Source organism: Neomonachus schauinslandi, chromosome 3, assembly GCF_002201575.2.
Source record: "Neomonachus schauinslandi chromosome 3, ASM220157v2, whole genome shotgun sequence".
Classification (NCBI taxonomy): domain Eukaryota; kingdom Metazoa; phylum Chordata; class Mammalia; order Carnivora; family Phocidae; genus Neomonachus; species Neomonachus schauinslandi.
Window position 1 is genome coordinate 79927273 of NC_058405.1, and position 14592 is coordinate 79941864.

General features: G+C 42.1%; 1 protein-coding gene across 4 annotated transcripts in view; it reads left to right on the forward strand.

Annotated features, from left to right (window-relative positions):
• The first annotated feature begins 3172 nt into the window (after positions 1 to 3172).
• Positions 3173 to 14592, forward strand: part of ZMYM5 (zinc finger MYM-type containing 5) — a 36272-nt gene continuing 24852 nt past the window's right edge. For 3 of the 4 annotated variants that reach the window (XM_021678207.1, XM_021678210.1, XM_021678211.1), the window contains exons 1-4: positions 3335 to 3386; positions 4359 to 4423; positions 11672 to 12170; positions 12410 to 12503. In XM_021678207.1, coding sequence (XP_021533882.1) covers positions 4422 to 4423; positions 11672 to 12170; positions 12410 to 12503 — 595 coding nt within the window. In that variant the 5' untranslated portion in view covers positions 3335 to 3386; positions 4359 to 4421. Of the gene's footprint in view, positions 3229 to 3334; positions 3387 to 4358; positions 4424 to 11671; positions 12171 to 12409; positions 12504 to 14592 lie in introns of those variants that run through there. The other variant, XM_044913234.1, reaches the window with a different exon arrangement.

Below are 14592 nucleotides of genomic sequence, written 5' to 3' on the forward strand. Positions count from 1 at the left end.
CATGACCTGAGCCGAAGGCAGTCGCTTAACCAACTGAGCCACCCAGGCGCCCGATCTTTGGATTTGATTTACTGTTCATGGAAAGGCAAACATTGTTACTAAGGGTACATTTTCTAGAACCAAATTGCCTGTGTTTGATCTTAACTTTATCACCAGCTAGCTGTATGATCATAGGCAAGTTACTTAAACTCTCTGTGTTAGTTTCATCATCTTTTAAATGTGGGTAAAAATAAAATAAAATAATAAAATATGGATTAATAAAAATACTTTAATTTTGGTAGGATTTAATGAATTATCACACATATTACAGTTAGAATTGTACTTATAACACAGTAAGAATTTGATACAGTCTAGCTTTTATTACTATTAATTCATATTATTAATTCCCAACCAGCTCAGTGGTACATGAAGAAAAAAATTTTTCATAAAAATATCTTTAATGTAAAATTAATGCATATTATTTTAATACAAAAAGAAAATTACTGTAATACAAAAAGAAAAGATTTGGGGCACCTAGGTGGTACAGTTGGTTAAACAAACAACTCTTGGTTTCGGCTCAGTCAATCTCAGGGTTGTGAGATCAAGCCCCAGGTGGGGTCCCTGCTCAGGGCAGAGTCTGCTTAACATTCTCCCTTTCCCTCTGCCCCCCTCCTTCTATCTCAAATAAATAAATAAAATCTTTTTTTAAAAAAAAAGATTTAATGCGGGCACTTGGGTGGCTCAGTCCTTAAGCATCTGCCTTCGGCTCAGGTCATGATCCCAGGGTCCTGGGATCAAGTCCCACATCGGGCTCCCTGCTCAGTGGGAGGCCTGCTTCTCCCTCTCCCACTCCCCCTGCTTGTGTTCCCTCTCTCACTTGTGTCTCTCTCTGTCAAATAAATAAAAATCTTAAAAAAAAAAAGATTTAATGCTTGGAATCAGTCCATAAAATGAAGAAGCTGGGAGAAAATACACTTGAAACCAAAATTTACTTTTGGAAAGTGGCTTAGTATTCTAAAATCATGATCCAAGTATTACACAGTATATCATAAGCACAGATCAAAACATTTGTGGAGGTGAAGGACAAGTGAGAAAAGAGACTGAGGGAATTGATGCTTATCTTAACAAACAATTGCCAACAAAACAAAAGTGTATTTTAGGCTATAAAAAGAGAGAAACTAGGGAAGAAGGAAGAAGGATGGAGAAGCTTAAATGGCTGACTGGCTTTTCAGTCTTTTCCCCCACTCTCCTAATAATATTTAAGATGAATGCTGTGATTACCTATAGAACTTTCTGTAATGATAGAAATATTTTGTTATCTATGCTGGCCAATATAGCAGCTATTAAGAGTGCGAGAGTCTAAGGAACTTATTACTGATGATAAAGATTCAAAGGCAGGCAATGTGGCTCCAGAAAACATACTCTTGGTCACAATGTCTATCTGCCTTTCCATGAGCAGTAAGTCTTTAATTATCAAAATACCCATAATAAATAACATTGTCTTGTTATTTATCAGTGTCACAATTTTTTTATTTGGACGTTACAACATCCTAAATTATTCAATTACAAAATAGCAAGCAAGGTTGGAATGAGGATGGTCATGGATTTGTAATTAGAATGAATCTCAACTTCTACTGGTTTACGTTCTGTAAGTGGCATTTAAACTGTTCAACATGTTTTTACTGAGTTGATTAATTCATTAAAAACCTCATGTTCATCATCATCGTGCAAAACTTTAAATTGTAACATCACACGTCTATTTATTAATAGGCAGTGGTGTTAGATAATCATGATATTGAGAAGTCTAATTTATCCATCCATTATTTCCCCACCATCAATTGTAATCCCACTAACAACCACTAGGGTGAGACGAAAGAGGCCTCACTTTCATCTTTACATGGAATCTTGGAAATTGCACAGCACCATGACGTGCGCCGAAGACGTAGGTGTAGACGATGAACAAAAGAGAAGCCCCATCGTCGATGTGGCTTCCCCGGGCACGCCCGCCCCGGGGCGCGCCGCAACACTCCACACCTTCGCTCGGCTCCCCGCAACCGGGCCGGCCCTGGTTGGGCGAAGCGATTGAGCAGACTGTGGAGTGGAGTCTCCATCAACCGTTGAGGACCAGGAGATGGTGGAAGGCAGTGGAGAGGCTGGGTTAGAGGCTGGGGGAGGGCAAGGGAAAGAGGCTGCGGAGGAGGACGACGGCAGCGCCGAAGGACACACCGAGGGGAGGCTCCAGCCCCTCCAACAGGCGGGAGCCTAGCTCCAGGGGAGCCCGCAGCTTCCTCCATCTTGGTTGATGGAGGCGGGGAGCGGCGTCTGGGTCTCTCCACCGTGGCGCCCGTCCCCCAAGGGCCCCTCAGGCGCAGACGCTGGAATCAGGGGCTGTCCCCTCGGCCGAATGGCGGAGCCCAGTTGGGGCTTCGCGGGGCCAAGTTTCCCTGCCCCACGGGGTTTGGTTTTGAATTGGTCCCAAGTTCCCACAGCAGTCCCGACAAAATGGAGGACGTCGTCTCCTCCTGCAGCCATGACGGGAGGTGGGGGGACAATTCCCCACGGGGGTGAGGCGAGGGTGGAAGTGTTCCCACTCCCCTCAGCACATTCGGGAACCCACTTCACGCGCTGCCCCGACCTCCCACTTTGCCTCGCTCCAGCCCCTGCCCGGGCTCGCCCCTCACGGGGGGCTTCAGGAACTGGACAGGGAGGGCGTTGGGGACATCGAGGCCCCGTCTCTCCTCGGGCAGGGTCATTGGGAGCGGCTCCAGGGGCCGGGGCGCCCAGGCCCGAGCTAGGGCAGGCGGCCACGGCCTCAGTCTCTCGGGCTGTATCGGGCCCTGGAGGGCCTCCCCGGGCCCCCAGGCACCGAGCCGGCGGCCGGTGCAGCGGACAGCGAAACTCGGGCCGCCTGACCCTGACGGACCCGGGGGTGGGGGCGGGGTGGGAGGCGGGGGTAAGGAGGGGAGGGGACGCTGCCGAGGGCCGAGCGCTGGCGGAGGGGGGAGTGGAACGGCGACGCCGGGGGTGTGGTCTGCGCCTGATGGACAGCCCTCCGGACCACCCCCTCCAGGGGGGTCCTGAAGGAAGGCAGATGTAGCCAATGGACGTGCCCGAAGCGCCCCGGCCCGCCCTCCCCGCCAGCCAATGAGGGTGAGGCGGGCGGGGCCTTCCCGGGCTCGGACGCGCCGCCGCCTCCTCCGCCTCCTCCTCCTCACCAGCGCTAAACCCGGGACTGGACCGAGTGGAGTTGTGCGTGTTGCCGAAGGGGGGGTGGGCCGGGGGAGGGGAGGTTCGTTTCGCGGAGCCGCAGCCAGAACCGGGTGAGGCTTATCCCCGCTGTTTTTCCAGTCCAGGTCCGCCGATAGTGGGGGTGGCTGGGAGCAGCGCAGCCTCGGGAGGCGGAGGCGGTGAGGGCAGCCTCCGGAACCTCCCACCGACCCGGGATTAATACCCCGCGGTGCGGCCGCCGTCGCCGCTACCGCGTCGGGGCCTCGGTGGCTGCTCCGGGCTCCGCTCATGTCACAGGCGTCTTCGCGTGCGGCCCGAAGGGCTGCGAGAGTGAGGGCGAGGCCGGGAGGGCTGGGTGAGGCGGACGCCAGAGGCGGGGGGTCGCTCGGGGAGCGGGGGCCGCCCGGGCCGGGAGGGTGGGAGGTCGCGGGGTATTTTTCCTTTCTTTCTTGCGGGGGGGGGGGGGGGGGGGGGGGGGGAAGGGGGGGGGAGGGGCGCCTCAGTTCGTTCTCGCGCTCTCGGGGCTGCGCTCCCACCGTCCCTGCGGTAGCCTGAGGTCCCCAAGTTCTTCGGGGCGAGGGTGCTGCCTCTTCCCCCACTCGGTTTCCTCCGTCGCTCTTCCCTTTCGGGTCATTTCGCGTCCTCATGTCTAATTTGGGCAAGTTTCTAATGGCGGACGGGGAGCGGGGAAGTCTCGGAGTCATAGCAACTGCTTGGGACAAATGTAGGAGATAGCAGCCCGGCGGTGACTTGAGCTTTCCCTTATCTCTGAATTGGTGCCGGGAGTGACAGGGATGACGCTGGGTGGGCAAATTTAGGAGGGAATACAGCTCCCTTGCTGGTGTCGAGGTAACATTTGCCCTCCAACCACCCCGCCTGCCCCTTCCCTAGGTCAACCTTGTTGCTCTCTGCCTTCCATTCTGTAGTTTGAAGAACGAGATTTAGCTTTGTCTAGTCGTTGAGGTCCCTATACTCTTTTGGATTTGTTTATTCACCTCGTTTCCCCACCGCACTGGGGGTGGGGGAGGGTGGAAGAGCACGGAAACTCCTTGACTTCTTACTCTTTACTTTCTCCCTCTGGTGGTTAGGAGTTGGTGCTGTCTCCAAATTGGCTGTAACTAATTTCTCATCTCTCTCTCCTGTCATTCTAGGATCAGGAATTATCTTCAGACCAGTCTGGTGAAACGTTGCCAGAAATTAAGAAAACATACCCCATGTGAGTAATTGCGCCCTGCTTTTTTATTTAATACACTTAGTGCCGCAGTTAGGCGGTTTATCTTTGTTATCTTGAAGGCAAAGAGCTAATTGCTTAGGTGGACCCTGTCCTCAGAGTCAAACCAGGGTAATCCCTGGGAAAGCACTGGTAATGCATGCTGATAATTACACCACTAGCATTTTCTAGAGTTCCAAATAGGACTTAAAGTTAGTTTCATTTTTAATAATTTGAATTTAACTTTTTTTTGTTCTTTCCCAATGGATAAAAATATTTTTTTCTTTGCTGTTGTTTTAAAGAAAAATGTACTGAATCTTCTGTTGTGTTAAGGTTGACAGAGTATTTTTTGTGTTTGTCTTTTTTTTTTTTTTTAAGATTTTATTTATTTATTTGACAGAGAGCACACAAGCAGGGGGAGTGGCAGGCAGAGGCAGAAGGATAAGCAGGCTTCCCGCCCAGCAAGGGGAGCCTGATGTGGGACTCCATCCCAGGACCCCGGGATCATGACCTGAGCTAAAGGCAGCGGCTCAACCAACTGAGCCCCCCAAGCACCCTTTTGTGTTTGTCTTATATTTGAGGAAGATTTATGTTTAAGTACCCTGATAGTCCTGATCGCATCACATCAGGAGATACATAATGTAGTCGCACTGATGTGGTTCTAAGATTGACCACTGAATTGGTAGTGACAGCCTGATCTCTCCATTATGAAGTTAATGTATCTTTTCCTTGTACCAGAAAGTAATCTATGTGATGTTTCATTTTGGTACAGTAAAATGCCCAGTTTTCTGTCAGCTATTCAGTTAATGGTATAACACCAATCCTTGCCTAAATAATAATTTTATTGGGAATCTGAAGATGGTGATTTGGAAAAAAAAATCACTGATTCTACATCTATTACCTGGGATTCAGTACAGTGTTGGATCCTGCCTATTTTATCCTTTAAAGCTGGTCCAACAGTTTACAGTTGGTTATTGTAAAGAAACTTGACATTAGAATAACTCATATTGTAGTATTCCTGCCTTCCCTTTGGCCTTGTTGTTCCTTACCAAACTTGAATTTGCACTTAACTCTATTATTCTTCATGGTACAACTTTTTAGTTAGTTAGATCTAGGACACTATGGTGTCACGATGTAGATTGCTATGTCTAGCTTTTAGGAATGGATATTGTTTCAATTAGGTAATTTTCGTAGGATCCCTGAAGTGATGATATTTCACATTCTATGGAGTTTTGTGAGATGATGGGATGAAGGTATGGTTCTAGAGCTATGTTGGGCATTCATAGAGAAAGGGAACTAGTGAGGACTAAGATTGGCATGGTAACAAGTCACTCAGTTATTATCACTTAGAAAAACCATTTTTCTTGGAGTATTCTGAGGTATTTGCAGCATGATGTAGTACAAAAAACTAGGTTTTAGTGCCAGCCAGAATGGCGTTCAAATTTCTGCTATCTTGGGGTGCCTGGCTGGCTCATTGGGTAGAGCATGCTACTCTTGACCTAGACATTTTTATGATCTTTTACTCATCACCCGTCTAGAGTACTAATAATTTTGTGGTTTTTCGTTTTATTTTTGTTTTTGCTGCATTATCTACTTCTCTTTTTTCTTTTTTTTCTTTTAACTATTCTTATTAGAAGCTATCCTCAGCTACTTAGTAATTCTTGACTGGTCTACTTGTGATTAAGAATTTGGAAGTACAAAGCAGATTAGAAAAATATGTGGGGCTTTCAATTTGTGAGCTTCACTGTAGGATGATTCTTTTCACCAGTTGATGGGTAATCTCTTGAGTCATTATCTTTAGGTCTTTCCTTTTTTGCTGGTTCCTAATTCCACAGAGAAGAGTGTTTCTGAGAAAAGTCTTCCAGGGAAGAGTCACATGCCTAGAAGATAGAGATCTAGATGCCAGCTCTGTGGGAATCACACGCATGATACTGAACCATTTACTCATGCTTGGTGAACCCCAGAGAAAAGTCTTATGTTCTATTCAAAGAATAAAAGTCTAGAACTTGTGCCAGGGTAGGGAAAAACCTGTCATCTTCAACCTGGAGGGAAAGAATGGATCTGGGATCTCACAACTTCATTTTAGCTCCCCTTTCCCCTATTCCAGGGATATCTGGAGCTACTGGTTTCTGAGCCTTTTTGAAGATTCTGCAGCATGAATCAGGATGTTTCTCTCAGCTTTTTCCATCACTCTTTTAGAGTTGGTTTATCTCAGATCAGCTGAGGTAGTTAACTACTCATCCATTCTCTCTTCAACTTGTAGAATTTTGTTGCTTTGTTTCTTTTTGTTGCTTCCTTTCTTGTTCCTTTCCTTGGGAGTAGGAACTTTACCTTTGTTTATGGCTGTTTTAGAAGGAAGTGAAGTTAGTTGTGTGTGATCAATCTATCAACTTAATCCCTACCAAGCTATTGATTTCTAGATAGTAATTTTATACTTGGGCACTTCGGTAATTCTCTTGCTATTTGTGCTAGTTGTTCATGAGTTCATTGGAGTCGTTTTTCTCCTATCTTGTTACATTTTTTATATCTCCGGAATTGTGGTACACCTTTATTTTATTTCTGATTTTAAATGGGAATGCTTGTAGCAGATACTCACTAAACATGAAGTTGGCTTTTGAGTTGAGATTATGTAAATATATAAATTTTTTTTTTATTTTTTAGAGAGCGAGCGAGAGAGAAACCACATGAGAGGGGAGAGGGTCAGAGGGAGAAGCAGGCTCCCAAGGAGCAGGGAGCCCGATGCGGGACTTGATCCCAGGATCCTGGGATCATGACCTGAGCCGAAGGCAGACGCTTAACCATCTGAGTCACCCAGGCGCCCCAATATGTAAATATTTTTATAGTAAGAAAGATCTGTCTGTGACAGTATAAGTCCACAGAGATGCAAAAGGACATGTTTTAGGACTAATTAGTGATTAACAGCAGTTTTTGTAACCTACATCTGGATTATTTTTTATATTTATATTATCTTTTATAGATAAAAAAATATATATATGTATATACAGGTGGCCAAAAAAATGAACCTTTGAAACAATAATTTTTTTTACAGTGTTTTTTTTTTTCTTAAGATTTTATTTTTAAGTAATCTCTGCCCAACGTGGGGCTCAAACTCACAACCCTGAGATCAAGTCACACGTTCTAGCAACTGAGCTAGCCAGGTACCTCAATAATTATTTTTAAATACTTTCCTGGTGATTTTAATTTTTTAAGGTCCATAAAGCAAGTTTACCTTTCTCATGTGCTAGTCTTATCATATTAATATCTCAGCATTTCTTTTCTTTTTTTTTAAGATTTTATTTATTCATGAGAGAGAGAGGCAGAGGGAGAAGCAGGCTCCCCGCTCAGCAGGGAGCCAAACTCGGGACTCGATCCCAAGACCCTGAGATCACAACCTGAGCCGAGGGCAGATGCTTAACCATCTGAGCCACCCAGGCGCCCAATATCTCAACATTTCTATTTGAGCTACTTTTTTTAATAACAGGTTCTTGGGGCGTCTGGATGGCTCATTGGTTGAGCGTCTGACTCTTGGTTTGGGCTCAGGTCATGATCTCAGTGTCTTGAGATCAAGCTCCCTCTCCCTGCCACTTGGGCTCAGCACTCTGCAGAGAGTCTGCTTGAGATTCTCTCTCTCCCTCTGCCCCTCAGCAGCACACGTGATACACACGTGTACATGCGCATATGCGTCCGCACTCTCAAGTAATCTTTTCAAAAAAATCTAACAGATTCTTTTTACTATGTAAATTCTATGTAATGGTATGTGTAAACATAATTGAATATTGAATGGCTACTAAATTATTTAACTAATAAGAATTTATCCAGAAGCTTTTACAACTTTTAAAAAGCACATCCTGGGGGCACTTGGGTGACTCAGTCTGTATGTCTGCCTTTGGCTAAGGTCATGATCGCAGGTCCTAGGATCAAGCCCTGCTCAGGGGGAGTCTACTTCTCCCTCTCCTTCTGCCCCTACCCCCTGCTCATGCTCACTCGCTCTCTCAAATAAAATCTTTTTTAAAAAACAAAAAACATAATGAATGTACACTTAAAAATGGTTAAAATGGCAAGTTTTATGGATATATGTTTTGCCACAATTTTTTTTTAAGTAGGCTCCACACCCAGCCTGGAGCCCAGTATGGGGCTTGAACCCATGACCCTGAGATCAAGATAAGCTAAATGTTTAAGATTAATTAGACACTTGTTGAAATCATAGGATGTAGGCAAAGTATCTGCCTGAATTGAATACGTTCTCAAAGGAGAGGGATTTAACATTTTTTGCTTTTTTTAATATGGTCCAAACAGACACTAGATACTTGCATGTCCAGTTATCTCAATAAAAGACCTTGGAATCGTGTATTATCCTCATGTACAATTTATAGTTTGGTTTTTTTTTTAAGATTTATTTACTTATTTGTCAGAGAGAGCAGGAACTGGGGAGTGGCAGACAGAGGGAGAAGCAGGCTCCCCACTGAGCAGGGAGCCCTATGTGGAACTCGATCCCAGGACCCTGGGATCATGACCTGAGCCAAAGGCAGACGTTTAACTGACTGAGCCACCACCCTGAGCCCTACAGTTTGTAGTTTGGAAAACTAAAAATAAGTTGAAGTAATTTGCTCAGTGCTACACAACTAATTCACTAAACCATAATTTTTTCTCTGTTTTTGGATAATATTGTAGAAGTAGTCAAAACTTTTCTGTAATCTTCTGTTCCTGAAATTAAAGTGTTTGGTTAAATTTAATTAAATATAAATTACAAGAATTTAAATTATTGGCTTTTAGTAGTGGTTTAACTTTTTTATAATCTGTGACTTGAAAATAGGTGAATACTTAATCTTTTTTCAGAGATAGATGACTGCAATTAGTGGAGCATAAAGAATGCTCTTTCTGTTATTTTCTTTGAGACAGTTAAGATATGTCCTAATAGCCATCAAAGGAGACTGGAGTCAGTTATAGCTCTTTTCCAGAAATTGTTCTTTTCTCTTGTCGTTTATTCAAATATAGAAAGGACTAAGACAGTTCATGTATAACAGCTCTTATATTTCCTAACCTTGATTAGGCTAAAATATTGCCTCTTTCCTTTGAAAATCAACCACAGAATAACCTTATTGGATGTGTGGTAACCATGATCCCAATTTTTGTGCTTTTTTTATAACCCTTTTAAGATGGTCCCTTAGAGGGACACCTGGGTGGCTCAGTTGGTTAAGCGTCTGCCTTCAGCTCAGGTCATGATCCCAGGACGAGTCCTACATCGGGCTCCCTGCTCAGTGGAGAGCCTGCTTCTCCCTCTGCCTGCCACTCCCCCTGCTTGTGCTCTCTCTCTCTCTCTCTCTCTCTGACAAATAAATAAAATCTTTAAAGTGGTCCCTTAGATTTGTTATTTCTTTTTCTTTGAAATGGACATTGAAATGTTGATTTTATTTTAATAAACTCATCTTAATAAAAAGTAATTTCTAAAAATTATTTTATACATTAAGTGCCAATAATACAGTGACTATGAAATCATTTCTAGAGAAAGATTTCTTGGATTTGAATTCTGACTCTATCCTTTCCAGCAATGGACACTTGGGCAGACTCTGCAGATTACTTATCTGAGTCTTAGTTTCCTAGTAGGAAAAAGAGCAGTTTATACTTCACTATTATAAGCGTTAACTTGAATGACATAACACCTATTAAGAATAGGTGTTATAACCATTATCAATTAAAATTAGTTGGGAAAATTTTAGAATAGAAATGTTATATAGCATATTTCAGTGTGAGTTGTTTAAAATGGAATGATGAATGCCATATGAAGTGAGTTTTCTTAATAATTCAACACCCATATAGTTCCCACCTTCTTCACTCTTGAGTTTCTAAGAAAATTGAGGCCAGCATATGTAAACTTACTTAGCTTCATCTATCATTTTTACATACTTAATATACATTCCATTTATACTTACCTTTTCCCCTCCTGCCTTTGAGATAGAGGTGATTTTTTACTCATGATCAGTTTCATTACCACTTGTGCACATATCCTCATCTTCCTTCATCTACTTTTAAGAGCCTTGCTTCATTAATTAATTTACTTTTTTTTAAGATTATGTATTTATTTTTATTTATTTGACAGAGAGGACAGGGAGGGGGACTGGCAGGCAGAGGGAGAAGGAGAAGCAGGCTTCCCACTGAGCAGAGCCTACATGGGGCTCAATCCCAGGACTCTGGGATCATGACCCGAGCTGAAGGCAGATGCTTAACTCACTGAGCCACCCAGCCGCCCCAATAAATTTACTTTTTCAGATTCCTCAACTGTGTCTCTCTACTGGATCCTTTCCTTCGTCATATCCTAGTGTACAGTAGGTTCACAAAAGTAATTGTTGAATATAACTGAATGCTAAGAATTTGGGGCCTAGAATTAGAGTCTGGAGTTTAAGTCCTGTTCAGTCTTACCCAGAACAATTTAATTGGCTTCTCTTTCCTGATTGTAAAGTGGATTAAATTATACCTGCATTATGGGGCTGTTTTCAGAATTTTACATAAAACACCTGTAGTATAATGTCTGGCAATTTCTGGACAAAAAGATTCAGAAAGATTTAATCACAGTTATGTCGGAAGCAGAGAATTTGAAAATCAGTGACAAAAGACACTAGCGAAATAAGGATTAGACAATATCGTAGTTATTTTGGTAGATAAAAGTATAGTATAGTAATTATATTTGGACCCATATTGATATTTGATAGAATTATTTTATTACTGGGGCGCCTGGGTGGCTCAGTCGTTAAGCGTCTGCCTTCGGCTCAGGTCATGATCCCGGGGTCCTGGGATCGAGCCCCGCATCGGGCTCCCCGCTCCACGGGAAGCCTGCTTCTCCCTCTCCCCCTGCTTGTGTTCCCTCTCTCGCTGTGTCTCTCTCTGTCAAATAAATTTAAAAAAACTTAAAAAAAAAAAAAGAATTATTTTATTACTATTTCCTATTTCAAAGGAAGACTTGGTTTTGTTTTGTTTTTCATTGTAAAGGATGAGCGGGTTAAATTGAGTACTTTAAAATGAGTAAGTTTTTTAAGGACTACCACAAATTGGATGATTAATTTCCATCAAATTCTGAAGTAAGCATTAAATGGTTAATGGGAGAGAAAAACCAAAATGAGTAACAATTCTTTCCCTAAAAGTTAGATAAAAATCACGAAAATTAAAGTTTCATTTCATTGCATTATTTCATTGCAATAAAACTGAATAATCATACTAGAACTTTTTTTTTTTTTTTTTACTATTCTCTGTCCCCTACAGGTTCTTTGGCATGGATAAATGTTCAGTGAGAGGATTAGACTTGGCTGAACAGACTCCTGTTTTATTAGAGCATAAAGCCGTGGCAGCAGCTAGTCTCATGGATATAGGAAATTCATTTGGTAACCCAACTAATCCTTTAGATAACAGATGTAGAAATTCATCGGTGGAAGAAGATGATGATGATGTTGTATTTATTGAATCTATACAACCTCCTTCAACTTCTACTCCAGCAGTAGCTGATCAAAGAAATTTTATATTTGCTTCATCAAGAAATGAAAGGCTACAAGGAAATTATTCCATAATTCTTCCTTCCTCAAGAGATTTGGCTTCTGAGAAGGGAAATGTAAGTGAGACAATTGTTATCGATGATGAAGAGGACATAGAAACAAATGGAGGGGAAAAGAAAAATTCTTCCAATTTTATTGAATGGGGACTTCCTGGAATTAAAAATAGAACCAAAGATTTGGATTTCTCCACTTCCAGTCTTTCAAGAAGTAAGGTAAATGCAGGAATGGGTAATAATGTTATCACTACAGAATCGACTCTGAAATTCCTATTACTAATGTTACAACCTTAGAAACAGGTATAAGCTCTGTGAATGCTGGGCGAGATATGAACTTAATGATTACACGTATTACATCACTATAGAATACCAACTTGGGAGATGTCGCTAAAGGACTTCAGTCAAGTAATTTTGGTGTTAATATACAAACATACACCCCATCTTTGACTTCACAGACCAAGACTGCAGTAGGACCTTTTAATCCTGGTAGAATGAATGTGGCAGGAGTTGAATTTCAGAATGGAGGATATGCAACTCATCATAGTCCCGGTAAGCAGTAAGTGATTTTATTTACTTTCTATATATGAAATACTTTATTTCTCTTGACTTCCATATTAAGATGGAATATTTTACTTGCAGTCTGCTTGGTCCCTGATTTTTCAGACATTAAATCTATTTTACCCAATGTGCTATACATCTGAAGTGTTTTAATTGAAAACCTCCGTACTTCACTATGACCACCATGTTAACTAGTATCTTTATTTTAATGTAAAAATCATAGAATAAAAAAATGGACAGTGAATTGAAGAAATAAAATAATATGTAATAATTGAATTTTATTTAATTTGTAATTAGACAACTTGAAATTTCAGTTTTTCATGTGAGGTATTTATTTTTGGACTTCTTGTCTCTGATTTTTGTTTTTAAATCAGCATTTTATTAGTTGCTTTATTTTAAAAGTTGGGAAACTTTCTTGCCTTTAAGTCAGAGCCCTATATTTTTAAAACTTACATGGATGGTCTTGTTCTGCTAAAATTAAAATATAATGAGAGCTATTGAAAAGTTAGCATATCTTTTTGGTAGCTTTATCATGATTTAGTGTGGGGGTTTGAGAGTTTTAAAATTTGTTTTGGTATTGTTTTTTGGCCGTTTTGGTGCTTTTTAAGCTGTTGACCAAATAATAATTTTGGGAATGTCTAAAAAGTAACTAAAGCTAAGAACCTCATTTACTGCTTTAATGGAATGCCAGAATTTTTTTTCTTTCCTTTTTTTAAATTAATCTTTTTCTCTGGTTATGAGAATACTGCCTGATTATTACAGAACACTTGTAAGAAATCATGGTTAGAAATAAGAAAATATTTGTCACCATATCCCACTAACTAGCAGGGACTACTGTTAAAATTTTGGTTTCTTTGCTTGAATTCAGTTTTTGCCTCTGTGATTTTAAAAAATATAATTCAGGGGCACCTGGGAGGCTCAGTCGTTAAGCGTCTGCCTTCGGCTCAGGTCATGATCCTGGGGTCCTGGGATCGAGCCCTGCATCGGGGTCCCTGCTCCACAGGAGGCCTGCTTCTCCCTCTCCCACTCCCCCTGCTTGTGTTCCTGCCCTTGCTATCTCTCTCTCTCTGTCAAATAAATAAATAAAATCTTTAAAAATATATATATATAATTCAGAGCATATTATATATAGTTTTGTGTTCTGTTGGTTTACTTAATCTAAATTTTAATATGTCATTTGAGAAATAGAAGTTTCTGTGGGACACCTGGGTGGCACAATTGTTTAGGCGTCGGACTCTTGGTTTATTCCCAGGCCATGATCTCAGGGCCAGCTCAGGTGGTGATCCTCAGGGCTGTTAGATCGAGCCCTGCCTCAGGATCCACAGTCAGCTCGGAGTCGCTTGGAATTCTCTCTTCCTCTGCCCCTCCCACTCATGCTCACACATGAGCTCGCTCTCTCTCTAAAATAGAAAAATAAATCTTTAAAAAAATAGAAGTTTCTGTGCCTATAAAATATTTTTTTCTGAGATACCCTTTCCTCTACTTTTTTTTTTTTTAGCATTTGTATGGTTTTCCTTTTTTTTTTTTTTTTGAAGATTTTATTTATTCATTTGAGAGCGAGCACAAGCGAGGGAGGGGAGCAGAGGGAAGGGAGAAGCAGACTCCCCTCTGAGCAGGGAGCCTGATGGGGGCTCAATCCCAGGATCCTGAGATCATGACCTGAGCCAAAGGCAGATGCTTAACCAACTGAGCCACCTCCGTGCTCCTATGGTTCCCCATTTTTTACTATTGAAACTCTAAATTTCTTTGTTTACATTGTTTATTATTTCCGTAGGACAGTTCTCAAGCATTTTAGGCTGTTTCACTCTTAAAAATATTTGAGGACCCCCAAAGTTTTTAAATTTATATCGATTAATTATCATGTTAGAAATTAAAGCTTGGGGTGCCTGGGTGGCTTAGTCGTTAAGCGTCTGCCTTGGGCTCAGGTCATGATCCCAGGGTCCTGGGATCGAGCCCCGCCTCGGGCTCCCTGCTCAGCGGGAAGCCTGCTTCTCCCTCTCCCACTCCCCCTGCTTGTGTTCCTGCTGTCGCTATCTCTCTGTCAAATAAATAAATAAAATCTTTAAAAAAAAAAAAAAAA